This window comes from Leucopleurus acutus, assembly GCF_964270905.1.
Source record: "Leucopleurus acutus genome assembly, chromosome: 2".
Taxonomy (NCBI): Eukaryota; Metazoa; Chordata; class Mammalia; order Artiodactyla; family Delphinidae; genus Leucopleurus; species Leucopleurus acutus.
The window spans coordinates 119876773-119895753 of NC_139143.1; the positions used below are offsets into that span (position 1 = coordinate 119876773).

Below are 18981 nucleotides of genomic sequence, written 5' to 3' on the forward strand. Positions count from 1 at the left end.
ATATATATGGGTCTTGGTTTTGTATACATTCAGCAAGCCTGTGTCTTTTGGTTGGAGCATTTAATCTATTCACGTTTAAGGTAATTATCGATATGTATGTTCTATGACCGTTTTCTTAATTGTTTTCAGTTTGTTTTTGTAGGTCCTTTTCTTCTCTTGTGTTTCCTACTTAGAGAAGTTCCTTTAGCATTTGTTGTAGAGCTGGTTTGGTGGTGCTGAATTCTCTTAGCTTTTGCTATGTCTGTAAAGCTTTTGATTTCTCCATCGAATCCAAATGAGATCCTTGCTGGGTAGAGAAATCTTGTTTGTAGGCTCCTCCCTTTCATCACTTTGAGTATATCATGCCACTCCCTTCTGGCTTGTAGAGTGTCTGCTGAGAAATCAGCTGTTAACCCTATGGGAGTTCCCTTGTATGTTACTTGTCATTTTTCCCTTGCTGCTTTTAATAATTTTTCTTTGTCTTTCATTTTGGCCAATTTGATTACTATGTGTCTCGGCGTGTTTCTCCTTGGGTTTATCCTGTATGGGATTCTCTGTGCTTCCTGGACTTGTGTGGCCATTTCCTTTCCCATGTTAAGGAAGTTTTTGACTATAATCTCTTCAAATATTTTCTCAGGTCCTTTCTCTCTTTCTTCTCCTTCTGGGACCCCCACAATGCAAATGTTGTTGCATTTAACGTTGTCCCAGAGGTCTCCTAGGCTGTCTTCGTTTCTTTTCATTCTTTTTTCTTTATTCTGTTCCACAGCAGTGAATTCCACCATTCTGTCTTCCAGGTCACTTATCCGTTCTTCTGCCTCAGTGATTCTGCTATTGATTCTTTCTACTGTATTTTTTATTTCAGTTATTGTATTGTTCATCTCTGTTTGTTTGTTTGTTAATTCTTCTAGGCCTTTGTTAAACATTTCTTGCATCTTCTCAATCTTTGCTTCCATTCTTTTTCTGAGGTCCTGGATCATCTTCACTGTCACTATTCTGAATTCTTTTTCTGGAAGGTTGCCTATCTCCACTTCATTTAGTTGTTTTTCTGGGGTTTTATCTTGTTCCTTCATCTGGTACATAGTCCTCTGCCTTTTCATCTTGTCTATCTTTCTGTGAATGTGGTTTTTGTTCCACAGGCTGCAGGATTGTAATTCTTCTTGCTGCTGCTGTCTGCCCTCTCGCTTTTAGCTTTTCACCGTTGAGTATTCTATTGGCTGTGAGTTTGTCATAAAGGGTTTTTATTATATTGGGGGGTGTTCCTTCCTCTTCAATCTTTTGGAATCGTTTGAGAAGGATAGGTATTAGTTCTTTATATGTTTGGTAGAATAACCCAGTGAATCTATGTGGTCCTGGAATTTTGCTTGTTGCGAGTTTCTAAATTACTGATTCAAATTCATTACTGGTAATTTGTCTGTTCGTATTTTCTATTTCTTCCTGTTTCAGTCTTGGTAGTCAGCAGTTTAGCTCCTTGTTCTAGGCTGTGTATTTGAGATTGAAGAATATGTAAATTAAAAGACAATTTTAAAGCTGCTGCCTCAGAGCTAATTTTCTCATGGAAGAAACATGTAAGGAAGCCTGTTCTTATTTCACCTGAGTTGTGGCATTTTATGTAAGGACATTGGGAAGTAATTTTCTTTGTTTAAGAACAAAATAAAAAAAATGGAACGTAAGCTTATAATTATTTGTATTGGTTAAGAATCTGGTTTAAGCAAAAAAGGAATTTTTTAGTTTATTTTTTCAGCCATAATTTCTTCAAATACATTCTCATTACTTATCTTGCTCTCTCGTCTCCTTCTGGAACCCCTATAATATGAATGCTGGCATGTTTAATGTTATCCCATAGATCTCATATGTTGCTTTCATTTTTTTTTTATTTGTCTTTCTGTCTGCTGATCTGAATGAGTGACTTCCATTATTCTCTCTTCCAGATCACTTATGCATTCTTCTGTGTCATTTAGTCTGCTATTCATTGCTTCTAGTGTGCTTTTTATCTCAGATATCGAATTATCTATTTTTGATTGGCTTTTTATATTTTCTACTTCCTTGTTAAAATGATTTGTGTTTAGATCAATTCTCTCCTCTAATTCAGTTAGTGTATTTATTGCAAAGGTTTTGAATTATTTGTGTGGTAGATTGACTATTTCTGTTTCATTATTTAGTTTTTTCAGGGGTTTTCTCTTGCTTTTTCAATTGAGAGTAGTTCCTTTTTATTTTACTTAACTTTATCTGTCTCTGTGAATTTAGGTGAAATAGTTACCTGTTGTGGTCTTGAAGGGGTATTCTTATGTATCCTTATGTAGACTGTGTTTGCCCAGTGCGTTTGGTGGGAGGGCTGGATTTGATGTGGACCCCAGCTGACTTTCCTCAGGGTGTGCTGACCACTATCTCCTTAATAGGTGGTGTGGCTGGTGATAGAGCAGCTAGAGCCTGTGCAGGGTGTGAGGCACTACTTTCTCTTTGCTCAGTGGCTATCACTGCCTGCTTAAGGGCCTATCTGCTTCCAAGTTGCTGGAGTGGAATCCCTGAGTGTCAGGTTTGAGCTGACTCTGTTCCGTTTAAGTGTGTGTTTTTCCTTCTCTCTGCACTGGGGCCTTTGCCCCAATAGAGGGAGGTGCTGAAGCAGTTTGAGTTTGTGTACTTACAGAGATTTGATCGGCTGCTTGTGTAGGCATCTGTGGCTCTGTTCAGATGCAGCCCCCAGTCGTGTCTTTTCCCCTGTTGTGGCTGCCCCAGGTCTAGTGCTAGTCTATAGCATGGAGTGGGTGGGGTAGGAGCATTTGCTCAGCTAGAACTGGGTAGGGCAAGGTGGTCTCAGGAATTCTGGTGGCCATGGTGCCAGGAGTTTGGGCTGCTTCTGGGGTGCTCTTTGTGTAAGCGCTAACAGTGCTGCTGTTGCTGCCCCACCTGGACCACACCCTAGGCCCCTGGGTCACCTGTGCATCCCTAGATCGAGTCTTTTCCCAGGTCCTGGCTGCTATAGACCCAGCATCAAGCTGTGGCGTGGAGTGAGGGGGGCTGGGGTGTTCACCTGGCTCAGATTAGGTAGTGGAGAGGCGGTAGCTGCTAGGGCAGGCCTCTTTCCGCCTGGCCTGGGGGCAAACCAGCACCGGTGCTCTCTCACCAGTGGAGACTAGGCTTCCCCAGTCTTTCTATCTGTCCCAGCAGTTCTCCAAGTAGTCAAGGTGGCTTGTCTCTTATGCGTTGGACCCCAGGACTGGGACACCCACTCATTCCCCAGGAGGAATGTCTGCCTGTGTGATGTCCCTTTTCCTCCTAATCCCCTCCTAGGGGCAGAGGTCCCGACCTCATGCTTTTCTTCCCACCCTACCCAATTCCGTGTAAATCTTTTCTGCAGCCTTGGTTATATAGGAGTCCTGCTGCAGGTTTCCAGTTAGTTTCCCATGAGAGTTATTCCACTTGTAGTTGTTTTTTTGATGTGTTTGTGGGGGAGGTGAGCTCCACATTGTCTTACATTGCCATCTTGATCTCCTGTATATGGATAACTTTGAATACTAGGTAAGAGTAGAAAATAGTAAATGTAAATCCCATGAGGCACAACTGAAAATCAGCTTTGTTGATTTTATATAGTAGTTAATTTATAACACTGAGATACATGTTGTGGATATATGGTTGCGTGTATAATTTTATAGATACTTAGGGTCTACTTTCATTCTTAAGTATATTTCTATTGATATAATCAGTATGTCAGTCTGTTTTAGATGAATTCTTATCTTTTGGGTAATTTTGGATATGCTTAGCTACTTCTCTCAAAGATAAATGTGTATGTCGAAGGCAAGATGCGTATTTTTTTCTCAGTAGAGCACCTAATAAAATGATGAGCATTAAAAATGTGTATTGCCTTAATTAGGAATGTAATGAAATAATGGAGGGTAACTAAACTTCAAACAGATCGGTGATACATCCTAATAGTATTTATTTACTCTGTGTGAGTAGGGAAGGTAGAGGTCAAGAGAAGAAAGAACTATTAAAAGAGAAATTTGTATTGCTTGAGCGTTTAGTATCTGTGGATATTATATTATTGAGCACTGGTTAACTTCGGGCACTAATTCTATTATGCATTCCATTATTGTTTTTAGAATGAAGGACAAAAATAGTTCTTTTTCTATGCATTTCTATAAAAGGACTGGTTTCACAGCAAAGATTGTGGTGCCAGATAGATACACTGTTTTTAAAGGTATGGAATGACTTTGGGGAAAGATTCTTATTTTAAAATGAGCTAAACTTATTAAAATATAGTTAAGTTTAATTAGTTTTCTTAATACTGGGCCTGTTAGATAAAAGCTATTAGTATTTTACTTCTTTCCAAGAGCTGATCTTGTAAATTCTCTTTACACCTAGTTTAACGATCTAGAAACAAAGTAGTCTTATTATTCCTTCCCTCCTTAGGATCCTATGGTGACATACTCAGCTTAATTTAGCTGATGGGGGCATGCAGAGCATTATATGAACTAGGCCTGTGCATTTTCCTTTTTCCATATGGATTTTCTACACTTAGACTGACTCTAAGACCATGGATTAATTTTACTGGGATTTAATTTAATTTAGAGGGATTTGAAAACTGTGACAAATTTACCTGATTCTATTGATAGAAATTAATACAATGGAAATTTAAAAAGTTTTTATATAGTTTTAAATGTTACACTCCATTTACAGTTATCACAAAATACTGGTTATCTTCCCCGTGTTGTACAATACATCCTTGTAGCCTATCTCACACCCAGTAGTTTATACCTCCCACTTCCTCACCCCTATATTGTCCCACCCCTCCCTCCCCACTGGTAACCACTAGTTTGTTCTCTATATCTGTGAGTCTGCTTTCTTATTTTAAGTTCAAAAACCTCCTACAGAACTGTATCCCTCTGATATGGAAGCTCAGCAGTTTAGTTTCTATGTTCCAGACTGTGTGTTTGAGATTGAAGAATATGTAAATTAAAATACTTTTTTCTAAAGCTGCTGCCTTGGAGCCAATTGTCTCATGGAGAAAACGTGCAAGGAAGCCTGTTCTTATTTCACTTGAGTTGTGGAATTTTATGCAAGGACATTTTGAAGTAACTTTCTTTATTTAAAATCAAAATTAAAAATGGAACCTATGTTGGTTAAGTTCCATTGGTTAGGAATCTGTTTTAAGCAAAAAATGAATTTTTTAGGTTATGTTACTGAAAAGTTAAGGAATATGTTATCTGTCTTTGTCTCTGCCTCCTTCACGTTGACTTTATCCTCAGACTCTGTGTAGAGGCAAGATCACGACCAGCAATGCAGATCCTCTCAGGTTCAAATCCAGCTCAGAAGAGAACCTATATTCTTTAAGAGTCTGAAGACGAGTTCTAGACTTGATTCTTGCTGGTCTTAGTTGGATCCAATGTTCCTCTCTGAACCAGTTCCATGGTCAAGGGAATGGACTTCCACAATCACTTTAGATCTGAGTCATTTGTCTAGCCTTGGGGCTGGGATTGGCATCAACCCCATGAAGGCACATGGAATGAAAGCAGGTGGAGTAGTTCTTCACAGGAGATTCAGATCACTGTTCACAGAAAATGGGTAAATGTAAGCTGTGGCAAAAACGATAAATGCCTAAAGTCACTTGTGCCAGTGACTTTGCATTTGGTTTATCTTTTTCAGAAACAAAACTCATAATTTCTATTGGAGTAGCATGTCCATTAGAAGGCACATCTAGCTGATGATGACAGAAACTTAAAATAACCATGGCTTAACAAGATGGAGGCCCCCCCACCCCAGGTAGGCAGTCCAAGACTGAATTAGCATTTCCATGACAAAACCAACTCCCCTTTGAATTGCTGCAGCTCCTGCAATCACATTTGCATTCCAGGATGGAAGGAAGAAAGCAAATAAATGAGTGTCCATCAATTGTCTACCTCTCTTTTACTGGAAAGTCCTGCTCAACAACTTCTACTTGCACCTCACTGGCCAGAACTTGGTCACATGGCCATGTATACCTGTAAGGATGTCTGGGAAATGTGCTTATTTAGATCAGTACAATGCCACCTCTAATAATAACTCAATAGGTGTTTTGTTAGTAAGGAAGAACTAGTGAAAGGCTATTAGGTAGATAGCTAGTGGTCTTTCTACATGTGTTAACTCATTAACTGATATGGATGCCATCTGAGGTTTAACAACCCAATGCATTTTATACATTTACGACTTAAAACACATTTTAGAGGTAGATGGTAAGATGAATAATGGAACTAATATATACCCTAAAATTAGTAACAGGGTGTTCATTGAATGAGTATCAAACAAGGAAGTCAAAAAAAGAGTTAAAGATGATTCTGACTTATCTGTCTCTTGAATGCTTGGCTGTAGTGATGCCTTTGCCTAAGATAAGGAACATAAGAGGAGTGCCAGGTTTTCAGCAGAAGTTAAAGAGTTAAGTTTTGGACATTGAACACTATAAATGCTGGCATCAGATGACCTTTCGGGTGATGTCATTTGTTCACCAGCTGCGCATTTTGATATCTATTGTGCATTTTCTGGCAGAGTACAGAGAACTAGATACTTTAGAAATTTTCCGCTTCCCTCAGTCCCTCTCTTTCAACTTGTGATCTAGGTTCCTGAAAATCATGGAAAGTTGGGTCCAAGGAACCTTTAACTCCAATTCTATAGCTTAGAACAAGAGAGAGGTCTTTGTGGAGTCAAGCATGGGTTGCGTATTTTTCATTATCCTAAGTACGGGAAATACAGCTATTAATAAGGAAAAAAATGCCTTCAAGCTATGCTTTGTTATCATTACTTATTTATCAATCCCTATTTTTTCATGTCATACTACACTAAATTCCAAAGACAAGGAATTCCACAGAGCTTAGTGGAATTTTGTATGGGTGCTGTAATTTAATTATAAACATTGAACAAATGCTAAACAGTCTAAGGCAATTTGAAATATAAATAAGCAGTACATTCATGGGAGCTACTGTTGCTCAAGGTAAATATTAATTGTTGCTAGAATGAATAAATAATTCTTCTGTTTATTCTTATGTAATGTCACACTTGGCTTCCTATTGGGTCTTTAAAAGTGGTTGATCAAATGGTTTTTTTTAAGGTCTGGAAAACACTACGGATCTAGCTTTTGAGAATATACCCAGTCTGGGATAGGGAGACAAAAGTTTCTGTGTTCAGGGAGTAAGTAGCTTCTCTAAAAACCCTTTTAATTTGTACACACAATGAGTGGTGGCAAAGCAGTATCACTGTGACAGTTGTTTGGGTGATGTCATTTGTTCACCAGTCAGGCAGCTGGGCATTTTGAAAATCTGTTGCCATTTCTTGGCAGAGAGCAGAGAGATAAGAGCATTTATGCTTTGGAAAGGACCTTTCTGTGTTTAACCAAAAGCATTTTATTTTTAAAAGTGGAGGTTTTCCTTATCTTCAGTCATCACTAATTCCATTGTCTTATTGTCTTTTTTTTCCATCTATCCTTTTCTGCAAATATAAAACTGAAATCATCTTATCCCTCAAAATGCCTTTTCTTTCTCCTTTCTCTTGTTGAATGGTGCTGTCTTCTACCCAGTTCTCCTAAGGCAGAGATCTATAAGTCATCCAAGATTACTTTTTCCTTCTTGATCACCAAGTTCTGCTGTTCTTCCGTAGTTAACGTGTTCTTTCTCCCTGTGTCTGTTGCTTGTATCCATGATCGAACTCTTACCATCTCTCTCTTGGACTTGTGCAACTCTTGAGACTCTCTGTTCACTCCTGCCCCTCTCCCATCCAGCCCCCACAATAACTGCTGGTGTAATCTATAAAAAAGAAATTTGGATTATGTTACTCCTCTTTAAATCCTTCAGTGACTCCACCATATTGCTAGTGAGTCAGAATTGGACCTACATTTTCAACAGTGTGACTTAAAACAGAATACTTCCAAGGAGACATATAGTGGTTCAAACAAAAGTATTTTGGCTATTTCATTTCTACCTATTCTTTCAAAAGGCTAGAATGATAAGGGTATATTCATTCTTTACATTAAGGGTTACATCTTTGGCATGTATAGGAGCATAGCTGCTCACTTTCTGTAAAACAGGACTGGCTATTACATGCTCTCCCTTCCTCTCAAGAGGTATCATGGGGTATTTATCATCCCCATGTAGTTCTTTACACTTTTATTTCATATGCATTAATTTCTAAGAGATCTATATGTATATCTCAATGTTTATCATATATTATTGTTTTAATAATTTTAAACTTCATGTAAATAATGTACTGCCGTGTATATTCCTCAACTTTTTTGATATGCATTGCTTGTGAGATTCATCATGTAGTTCTAGTTCATTTAGTTTCACTTGTGTATAGTACTTTCACTGTATGAGTGTACCACAATGTGTGCACTGTCCTGTTGATCATTTTATCCCCTCCCCCACCATTTTACTGCTATCCATGACCTTTTCAGATCAAGCTCCCACGCTCCTGGACCAATACTTGGGAGTAGAGGGTATATAATTGATCTTTGTGGTTGCTGTTAATCTTCAAATAATTATTTTTGGTAGATTGCTTATCTTTAAAATGAATGTCTTTGTTGGTCAGCACTGGCAACTGCCTTGGGCTCAAGCAAGGGGTATAAATTGTCTTTCTAAATTAGCAAAACCTCACCTCACTTAGCAGGGCTGTCTGCAGTAGTAAATGAGATCCTTTGTAGCAAATGCCTTCCTTTGCAGCTGCTCAAAGCCCTGCGTGGCACGTGCTTTCTCCACTACTTGTTGCTTGGCCAGGTGATTTCTAAGTCATATGGCTTTGCTTCAAAAGACCCGTGAGGAGAGAATAGGCTCCAGTAGTGGTGTCCCTTACTTTCTTGGGGTTTGCATGTCACTGGTGCTTGGCCCTCTAGTACAGTGGTTATCAAACTTTAGCCTACATCAGAATCACCTGGAGAGCTTGTCAACTGGTGGGCCTCACCCCCAGATTTCTGATTCAGAAGATCTCAGGTTGGGTCTGAGAATATGCATTTCTCATACGTTTGCAGGTGATACTGCTGTTCCTAGGACCGTACTTTTGAAAATCACTGTTCTAGGTCAACATTTCCCAACCTTTTAAATTTTATTTTAATTTTTTTGACTCATGGACCCATTTAATATTAATACATAAATTCACATAACTACATGAATTTAAAAATAATTTTAGGCCTTCCCCGGTGGCACAGTGGTTAAGAATCCACCTGCCAATGCAGGGGACATGGGTTCGATCGCTGGTCCGGGCAGATCCCACATGCTGTGGAGCAATTAAGCCCATGCACCACAACTACTGAGCCTGCGCTCTAGAGCCTGTGAGCCACAACTACTGAGCCCAGGTGCCTAGACCCCGTGCTCTGCAACAAGAGAAGCCACTGCAATAAGAAGCATACGCACCGCAACCAAGAGTAGCCGCCTCTTGCTGCAACTAGAGAAAGCCCACGCGCAGCAACAAAGACCCAATGCAGCCAAAAATAAATAAATAGAATAAATAAATTTAAAAAAATTAAAAAATCAGTTTATAATTTCATAATTTTTACATATTATAAAGAAAGGCTTTAAGTTAAAAAAATTCTATCAGCATAGTATTAAGCATTGTGGTTGTCTAGAGCCTTGCTACTCTAAGTGTGGTCTATAGACCAACAGAGCTGGGAACTTGTTAGAAATGCAGACTCTCAGGCCTCACCCCAGACCTAATGAATCAGAATCTGAACTTTAACAACATACCCAGGTGATTAGTATGCACATTAAAATTGAAGTTGGTGGTCTAAGGCTCACATTAAATATGATCCTAATCATATGTAAAACAAATAAGAAACACTTCAAATTTTAACGTTTAAAAAGTAGCACATGATTCATTTACTTTCATTATCTTATTTTCATGTAAGAAAATGCATCATTTCTTGGAAAATAAAAATAACATAAAATTTGGTTTGAGGACCAACTGCTGACATTTAATGATGTTTTAAAACACAACAATGGACAAAATTGTATTTATGACCTGATGTTTGGAAATATTACTATTTTACCTAAAAAACCAACTGCCTTATTTTGATGATTTTCATGAAATAATAGATTCCTGACTGCTACTTGCAATAACCTCTCTGCAAATAATACATTATGTGTAAGGCGAGTGTTTTCCCCACCAAGTTAAATGGATATAATTTTTGTTATATTTATTATTTTTCATTTTTCTTGAAGTAGTAGTCGAAACATCTTTCATCAGTTGATAACAGTTTGACATCCAGAGAGAATTATCTTGGGGCAAATTTGCAAAATTGTTATCACTTAAAAATTTTATTTGTGTTTTAATATCATTGTTCATTATACCTCTTTTCTTTAAACAACCGTCTGTGGGGATAATAATAACAGGATACCATTTAGGGTTGGGAAGATCAGAGTTTTATATGTAGAAACCTAAAAGAGTGCCTGGCACATAGTATGTTTTACATAAATGACTGTGTCAACCCCATCCTCCTCTTCCTCCTTGTCTTCTTCCTCTTCTTCACCATCTTTATTTCATTCCATAGCAGCTCAGGATAGAGAAATTTAACTATCTACTGCGTAAAGCTGAGAGGTAGAGTGGACCCAATACAGATCTCAGCAATTTTTCTTCCAGGCAAGGGAGAACACTATAAAGTGGAGTCACGGAGAACTAGAAACTAGGTTCATGTAAGCAGTAATCAAGGTCTGAGTCTGTGGTGGTTCTTAGTGTTATTTACTGGCTTTTTTTCCGGCTAGTCATTTGATATGATTGCACTTCCTAACTCTTGTTGGCCAGGGTCATGTGACTGCTTGAGGCCATTGAATTGTGAGCAGAAATTGTGTGTGTCATTAGCTGCTGGGAAAAGATCCTCCAAAACTTTCTTTCCCTCTGGCACAGTGACTGGTTATTGTTAGGATGATGGCTGTTCTGACAGCTTGGGTTTCTGTGTGACTGTGATATGTGGAGCACCCCTGCCATGGTTGAGATGTAACATGATCAAGAAATAGACCTTAGTTGTTTCAAGCTGCTAAGATTTGGGGGTTGTTTATTATTGCAGCATTATATAGCTTGTACTGACTAATATAGATTTTTTGATGGGTTTTGAAAACCGAAAGTATGGAAGTGGGGTGAGGGTGAGCTAGATGCCAAAAACTACACAGTTCTTGCTAGGAGCCCAAGAACCAAAGAGAGTCCTCAGGAGTGTGTCACAATCTAGTGTCGGTATACGGGACACAAGGTGGAGGGAGTGGTTGGGATCTTTCTAGTGCCTCCCTCCTTCAGAAAAGTGATACACTATCAAAAGTATACAAATCTACATACATTGTGAAACATATCTGTTCTACTCCTTGCCAGTGTGAAAATAGAAATATGAAAATCAATGTAGAAAATGATGTAGGAAAACTAGGATTTAGGAAGAATCATGTTGAAGGGCTGAAAGATTGTTCAGTACCCAGAAGGTAGTAGGTTTCCCCATTTCCTCCCTATTGTACATGTTCACATCCACACATGCTTACATGCCCGTATGCTCACATATGCATAATATTTTTAAAAAATATTTATTTATTTATTTATGGCTGAGTTGTGTCTTTGTTGCTGCTCGCGGGCTCTCTCTAGTTGTGTCGAGCAGGGGCTACTCTTCGTTGTGGTGTGCGGGCTTCTCATTGTGGTGGCTTCTCTTGTTGCAGAGCATGGGCTCTAGGCGCTCAGAATTCAGTAGTTGTGGCTTGCGGGCTCTAGAGCGCAGGCTCAGCAGTTGTGGTGCATGTGGGATCTTCCTGGACCAGGGCTCGAACCCATGTCCCCTGCATTGGCAGGCAGATTCTTAACCACTACGCCCAGGGAAGCCCCTGCATAATATTTTTATCAACTCCACTTGTGATTACAAATCATTGTCCTCCTTAGTATATCATCCCCAGTGAGGCCTGTCTGGATACTGTACTTAAAATTGCAAACTTTCACCCTTTCCCCCCCCCACTACTGACATCCTAACTAGTAGCTCTGTTTTTTTTTTCTCATAAAACTTAGCATATTCTTTAGTTTATTTACTTATTTTTAAAATTTATGTCAATAATTTTATTGACATATATAGTTGATTTACAGTGTTGTTTTAATTTCTACTGTAAAACAAAATGACTCAGTTATACATACATATTCTTTTTCATATTCTTTTCCATTATGGTTTATCACAGGATATTGAATATAGTTCCCTATGCTATGAAGTAGGACATTGTTGTTTATCCATCCTATATATAATAATTTGCATCTGCTAATCCCAAACTCCCAATTCTTTGCCCCCTCCCATCACCCTGGCAACCACAAATCTGTTCTCTATGTCTGTGAGTCTGTTCTTGTTTTTGTACACATGTTCATTTGTGTCGTATTTTAGATTCCACGTATGTGATATCATATGGTATTTGTCTTTCTCTTTCTGACTTACGTTGCTTAGTATGATAATCTCTAGGTCCATTCATGTTGCTGCAAATGGCATTATTTCATTCATTTTAATGGCTGAGTAATATTACATTGAATATATACCACATCTTCTTTAGCCATTCATCTGTTGATGGACATTTAGGTTGCTTCCATGTCTTGGCTATTGTAAATAGTGCTGCTATGAACATAGGGGTGCATGTATCTTTTCTAATTATAGTTTGTCTGGGTATATGCCCAGGAGTGGATTACTGGATCATATGGCAATTCTATTTTTACTTTTTTGAGGAACCTCTGTACTGTTTTCCATAGTGGCTGCACAAATGTACATTCCCACCAACAGCATAGGGGGGTTCCCTTCACACCCTCTCCAGCATTTATTATTTGTAGACTTTTTAATGATGGCCATTTTGACTGGTGTGATGTGGTACCTTGTTGTTTTGATTTGCATTTCTTTAATAATTAGCAACGATGAGCATCTTTTTTGTGTGCCTATTGGCCATCCATGTGTCTTCTTTGGAGAAATGTCTATTTAGGTCTTCTGCCCATTTTTCAACTGGGTTTTTTGTTATTAAATTGTAGGAGCTGTTTGTATATTTTTGAAGTTAGGCCCTTGTCAGTCACATCATTTGCAAATATTTTCTCCCAGTCTGTAGGTTGTCTTTTCATTTTGTTTATGGCTTCCTTTGCTGTGCAAAAGCTTGTAAGTTTCATTAGGTCCCATTTGTTTATTTTTGCTTTTATATCTATTGCCTTGGAAGAGTGACCTAAGAAAATTTCTGCAGTTTACTGTTATTGTTTGTCTCTCCACAACTAGAATGCAAGCACCACAGAGAAAGAAAATTTTTATCTATTTTGTTTACTGAGAACAGTACCTGATATATAACAGTACTTGTTGAATTGCAGTACATTCATGAAGGAGAAACCCGGGAAGATGATCTGGATCCTGCTAGCTGCCTAGGTGTTCCAAGAAGGAAAACTAAAGCTGATGCAACTTTGTGATCTCAACCACATTTTAAACTACACTTTGATTCTCTTGCTTTCATTCCCTAGCTTTTAAAATAGTTCCAGTCAAGCAGAATTAACCTTCTTTGTGAAATTGTTAATATGTCATGTTTAAAGACTGAGTTTTGAAGGTAGCACAAAAAGTGGGAAAGAATATGGGCTTTAGAGAGAAATCACTTCATTGTCACCTATTAAGGTGTGGCTTTGGGCAAGTTACTTATCCACGGAATCTAAATTTTACCATATGTAAAATTAGAATAAAAAATGCTTTGTATGGACTAAATACACATAAAGTTATGTGAAAGTGCTTAGTATACAGTAGGTACTGGTTTATTTGGGTCCCTTCTCCTTTCTCTCATTACCAGAAAACCAGCTTTTATTACATTTCTATTTAATGTTATTACACATATTTTCAATTTAGCTCTAATTTTGGTTCCCATGACCTTTTGTTAGATTATTTTAGTAATCTTTGGTAAGCTAAAATTTCAGTACGTACGAAGAGCCCATATACCATTCACCAGGGCATGGGTTTGGGGGAATTGTTGGAGAAGGTCTGAGTTTCCTAGTTTTTTTACACAAAAGTAGTTTTGCCTTCATCTTGTTGTCATCCGAAATAACAATGCTATCCTCATTGGTTGACATTTTAGACTTTAGGGCTGGAAAGAATCAATTCCTTCCTTTTGCATATTAAGAAATTAAGTCATCTATTTGGTAGATGGCAGAGTAAAGGGTAAGAGTTCTAATGGACTTCTTGTTCAGTTCTCTTTCTACCATATTATACTTTCATCTAGATTAAATTATTTTCATCTAAATGAAATACACAATTTGATGGGTTTTGTTGTCCACATGATAATGTTGACACAAACTTTTATCACATATATTTAACTTTTTGAATAGGTGATACATGCTTGGGTCACTGAAGGGTATACATGAAAGTTAGCCTCCCTTAGCTCTGCCCCCAGCTACAAAAGACCACCACTGCTCTGTGCATATATCCATGTATTCACCTATCATTTTACACAAATGTAAACTTTTATGTACTTTGCTGTTTTCACTTAAAAATGTGAAAGTACTATATACATGTGTTTTGCTTCTCAGAGCTCCATAACCACCTCTTCTTACTCCCAGGTGTCGTTAGTGGATTGATTTTTTAAAATTCATGAACAAGCACTTATTGAGCCCTGAGTTAGGTACTATTCTAGGCTCTGGGAGTGGACGAGTAAACAAGATAGAAGAAAACCACTGTTTTCACAGAGCTTAGTTTCTTGGTTTGTGATTGGTGATATGATAGGGGTACAAATAATGGTCTCTAGGATAGGCCAGAAGAGGGAGAAATGAATTTCTTCAGACATGATCAGAGGAAGCTTTAAGGAAAAAGTGGAAATTTATTTGGATTTTAAGTGATGGGTAGAAATTCAGCAGGAAGAACTGGGAAGAAAGGGTACTCCATCACGAATATATTAGAATTTTTGTTGTTTCAGTCTTATGCAGCTGTTGTTTTGCGTGGTAGCACTTGAAGTTCTACATTTAAGGATACTATTTGCTTGACATTTTAGTAAATTGATTCCTTTTGGAGATGGCTTCTTTACTTGCAAAATAAAATTGTCTTAGACATCAATTTCTGCTGATCTAATTCTTTTTTCTTCTAATTTGTTTACTTGAACTAGATATGAGGATTTTTATAGATGACTTCTACCTATTTGACCCTTTTCATTCAGTTATAAGAGTTTTCATCTTTGTTTTACTTTTTTCTTATAATTTGATATGTGTATGTTGTAATTAACTATTATTTGCTTTAGTGCAGTTATGTGCTTACAGCAGAGGTTGTCAACCTTGGCTGTACACTAGGATCATTTGGAGAGCTTTAAAAATGCTGATGCTTAAACCCCACCTGGGTCTGGGATGTGGCCTGGGTACCAGGATTTTCAAAAGTGCCTCAGGTGATTTTACTTTGCAGCGAAACTTGGCTTATTTGGGAGGTAACCAAAACATGCTTTCTGCTTTTGGAAAGTAGGTAACCATGGTTCATCTGAGTGGTGTGATCAATCTGTCATCTCAAATCTCTTGTTTAGAATAAAGTGAAATGGTTAGAACTGGATGGCAGAATGAGGTCCTGGAGTTTGTTAGAGCACTTTTATTGTTAATCACCAAACCATAAATGGAATTAAGCATAATCTATGGAGAGAATAATTTTAAGGCCTTTAAATTCTGTGTGGGTGGGGGAAGGGATAACAGTTCTTGTTTTGATCTCTATACAAATCAAAGTTATTAGGCTCATTATGTAAGTCAGAAATTAATAAATCTGTTTTTACAGCCTATAACAATTATTAATTTATTGTTAGTATAGTTAGGCAAACATTGTTCTCAAGCTCTTGTTTACTTTGTCACCTACTTTCAATGTAATAAGTACTCCATTACCGTAAGAGGATCTTTGTTTATTCCAGTAACAAGGTGTTGCACAAGGACTTGTAAACTCAAATAGTTACCTCCCTGAGGTATCAGACCTTCCAGAAGGAAACCAAACTGAACCATAGACTACTCCTTTCTTTTATTCTGAAAAATGATCTAGTCTATTTCCAGCTTGGAATTGGGAACTGTCGTCAGGTTAGGGATGTTTACTGTGATTTCACTGTTGGGTTTGAAGTATCGTGAATTCCCAGATACACCCATATCTTGCAGTATGGACTGCAGTAGGGTCACAAACTTCTTGTACATCTATGTAGCATATTAGCACGCTGTCTGAAACTAGTGGGGCTCAGTGAATAGAACAGATAATCAGACAAAATTGGGTTCAAAGCCCAGATTTTTTATTTATAAACTGTATTACCTTGATTTACATAACTTATTTAACCTTAGTTTCCAAGTCTGGAAAACTGGGGGAAATGATACCTAAGTTCCAAATTTGTTAATGAGGTAAAATAGTTTAGATTCTTAACATAGTGCCTGCCCACAGTTGGTCTGTAATAAATAATAGTGCCCTGGTTTTGATATTGAATTATTCTAGAGAATTATTCTAGTGAAATGATACTTGAGAACAAATCAAGCTCTATATTTTCTTATTGAATCTATTATGAATCTTATTATTAATAATGTCTGTTGGGAGTGGTGTATATGAGTCACATTTTATGTAGCTGAATTTTTAAATACTTGTGAACTTCTCATAAACCTGATAATATCCTGATAAAGGTGTTGATACCATACCTGTGTTTATTGTGATAGGTTTTATAACTTTCATTATGTTTAGAGACATTTTACAAGAACTTGAAGATTCTTGAAGTATGAAGGGAGAAGTTAGAAAGTTGATAGTATAGACTGGGCAGTATAGTATAGTCAGGGCACAACCCCTAGGTTCATACATACACAATGAAAATATAAGTGAAGTGTAATAGGCCATGTTGAGGCATAGCCAAACTAATTAGTTCATTCATTACAAAATGTTTATTGTGTTCCTCCGTGTGCCCAAATAAGATCATCATGGTAAGGACTCCTATTTTCTGCCTTTCAAAATTGTTCTCATTTTTAAAGGCGTAATTCAAATGTGGTCTGTTTGATGAAGTCACCCCTCCCCCTCACACAACTTAAAAGGAATTTCTTTTTCCTCCATTCTGTCAGCATGTGATCTCTACCCTGGCACTGGCACTTATTTCACTGTTTCATATTAAAAGCGGGGCTGCAACTAAGTTACAGGCATTGGGTTTGAAGGTTGTATGGGGTCCTGGTTAAGGGCACTGGTTTTAACATCAGAGAGATGTTATTTTAATCTCTACTTTGTCACTTACTTTCTTTGTGAAGATTTGTCCTTTCTGAGCTCAATTTACTTATCTGTTAGATGGGGATAAAAGCTTCTACCTTATAGTTTTGTTGAAAGTTTAAGTGGTATAAGTGACCTGAGATAGTAAATGTTCAACAAATGGTAGTGAATATTGTTATTGTTGTTCTTGTTTGTGTAAAGCATGTTATTTATTGTATGCAAATATGATACATGACTTAAAACCTCCTCCTTTAGATTGTGCACTTTTAAAAACGGGGGACTATTGCTTGGCATTTTTACATAAGGTTTAATAAATTAATATTTGTTGATTAACTACATTAACTTTCATCTCTCCTTGACTTTTAAAAAGAAGAATATTGGCATATATCAAAAAAATGTCATAAAAGTTGTTTTCTAATGCCTTTGTTTTAAAATCACTGCAGGTCCCTTCTTATCTCATAATGTCAATGTCCTGAAATCTGAGGATTCCACCAAGATAATATGATAGGAACTTTCAGTGATTTGGAGCCGTATCCTACTTAGACTAATGCGGGCCTTCCAGGTTTCCTAAGAGCTTGTACAGCAGCACACACTGCTGTTGTTAATCGGCACAGGCAAGAATGCCATCTTTGCCTCAAGAAAGAGGTAAGCAGCTTGATTTAATCATGTGTACCTATTATGTGGCTGCATTATAGATCAACACTGCTAATTTTTTTAAGAATTAAAAATTAATTGGGGACTCGAAGAATCAGCATTTATAATTTTACCTTGTGGGGGGCATTTATGTTCTCTGGTATGGAGTTTTTTGTTATTTCAGTGATGTTTGGTTGGTTTACATTTCTTTTAAAGTTATTCAGGGACCCTCTCCCCTGGATCTGAATACAGAATTGCCTTATCAAAGCACGATGAAAAGGAAAGTCAGAAAGAAGAAAAAGAAGGGAACCATTACAGCAAATGTTGCTGGGACAAAGTTTGAAATTGGTAGGTCTCCTCAGAATCATGAGATTTTCATAATTGTTGGAAAAACTAATTTGATGTTGAAAACAACATAGAAATTCAGAGATAATTATCTTCTCAGAGATAATTATCTTCTATGTAATGGATTTTTGAATGGCTTCTATAAAATTTTCTTTTTTTATGAGATATTTAACATGTCAGTAATCAAATAGAACATCACTGTAAACTAAAAGGCTTTAGTGATTGATGGGATTGGATTAAATATATATGATTTTGATTAATACTTAGTTTTTAAATCAAGTGTAAAGTAATATGAGCAGTAAAACCAATGGTTCTAGCTTTAATCTTTAAATACAGAAGTGCTTAGGAAAATTGTATTGTTGTAATGCATTTTTCACTTGGGGCTAAAATTATGTTTAATCTTTAACATTCATTATTTTGTAAATCTTTTTTTTTTTTTTTTTTTTTTTTTGCTGTACACGGGCCTCTCATTGTTGTGGCCTCTCCTGTTGCGGAGCACAGGCTCCGGATGCACAGGCTCAGCAGCCATGGCTCACGGGCCCAACCGCTCCGTGGCATGTGGGATCCTCCCGGACTGGGGCACGAACCCGTGTCCCCTGCATTGGCAGGCAGACTCTCAACCACTGCGCCACCAGGGAAGCCCTGTAAATCATTTTTAAAACAGATTAAAAATGTAAAATGAAAAGTGCAGAATTTGAGATTTATATTAAACAATGAGAACCTGACAATAGAGTAAGAACATATTTCTCTCTATGCTTTAAAAATTATTTTGATGATACTGTTGCCTTTTATTAATAGAATTTTAGTTTTTATATGTAAGCAGTATCTGCAGTGGAGAGAATAGGTAAGAATTAATTACCTTAAATTAAGATACTTTTGCCCGG

At 37.4% G+C, this 18981-nt stretch overlaps 1 protein-coding gene across 1 annotated transcript in view; it reads left to right on the forward strand.

Moving 5' to 3' along the window:
* Positions 1–18981, forward strand: part of TTLL7 (tubulin tyrosine ligase like 7) — a 152837-nt gene that overhangs the window by 41387 nt on the left and 92469 nt on the right. The window contains exons 2-3 of the mRNA XM_082834727.1: positions 17563–17764; positions 17969–18100. Coding sequence (XP_082690853.1) covers positions 17740–17764; positions 17969–18100 — 157 coding nt within the window. The 5' untranslated portion in view covers positions 17563–17739. The remainder of the gene's footprint in view (positions 1–17562; positions 17765–17968; positions 18101–18981) is intronic.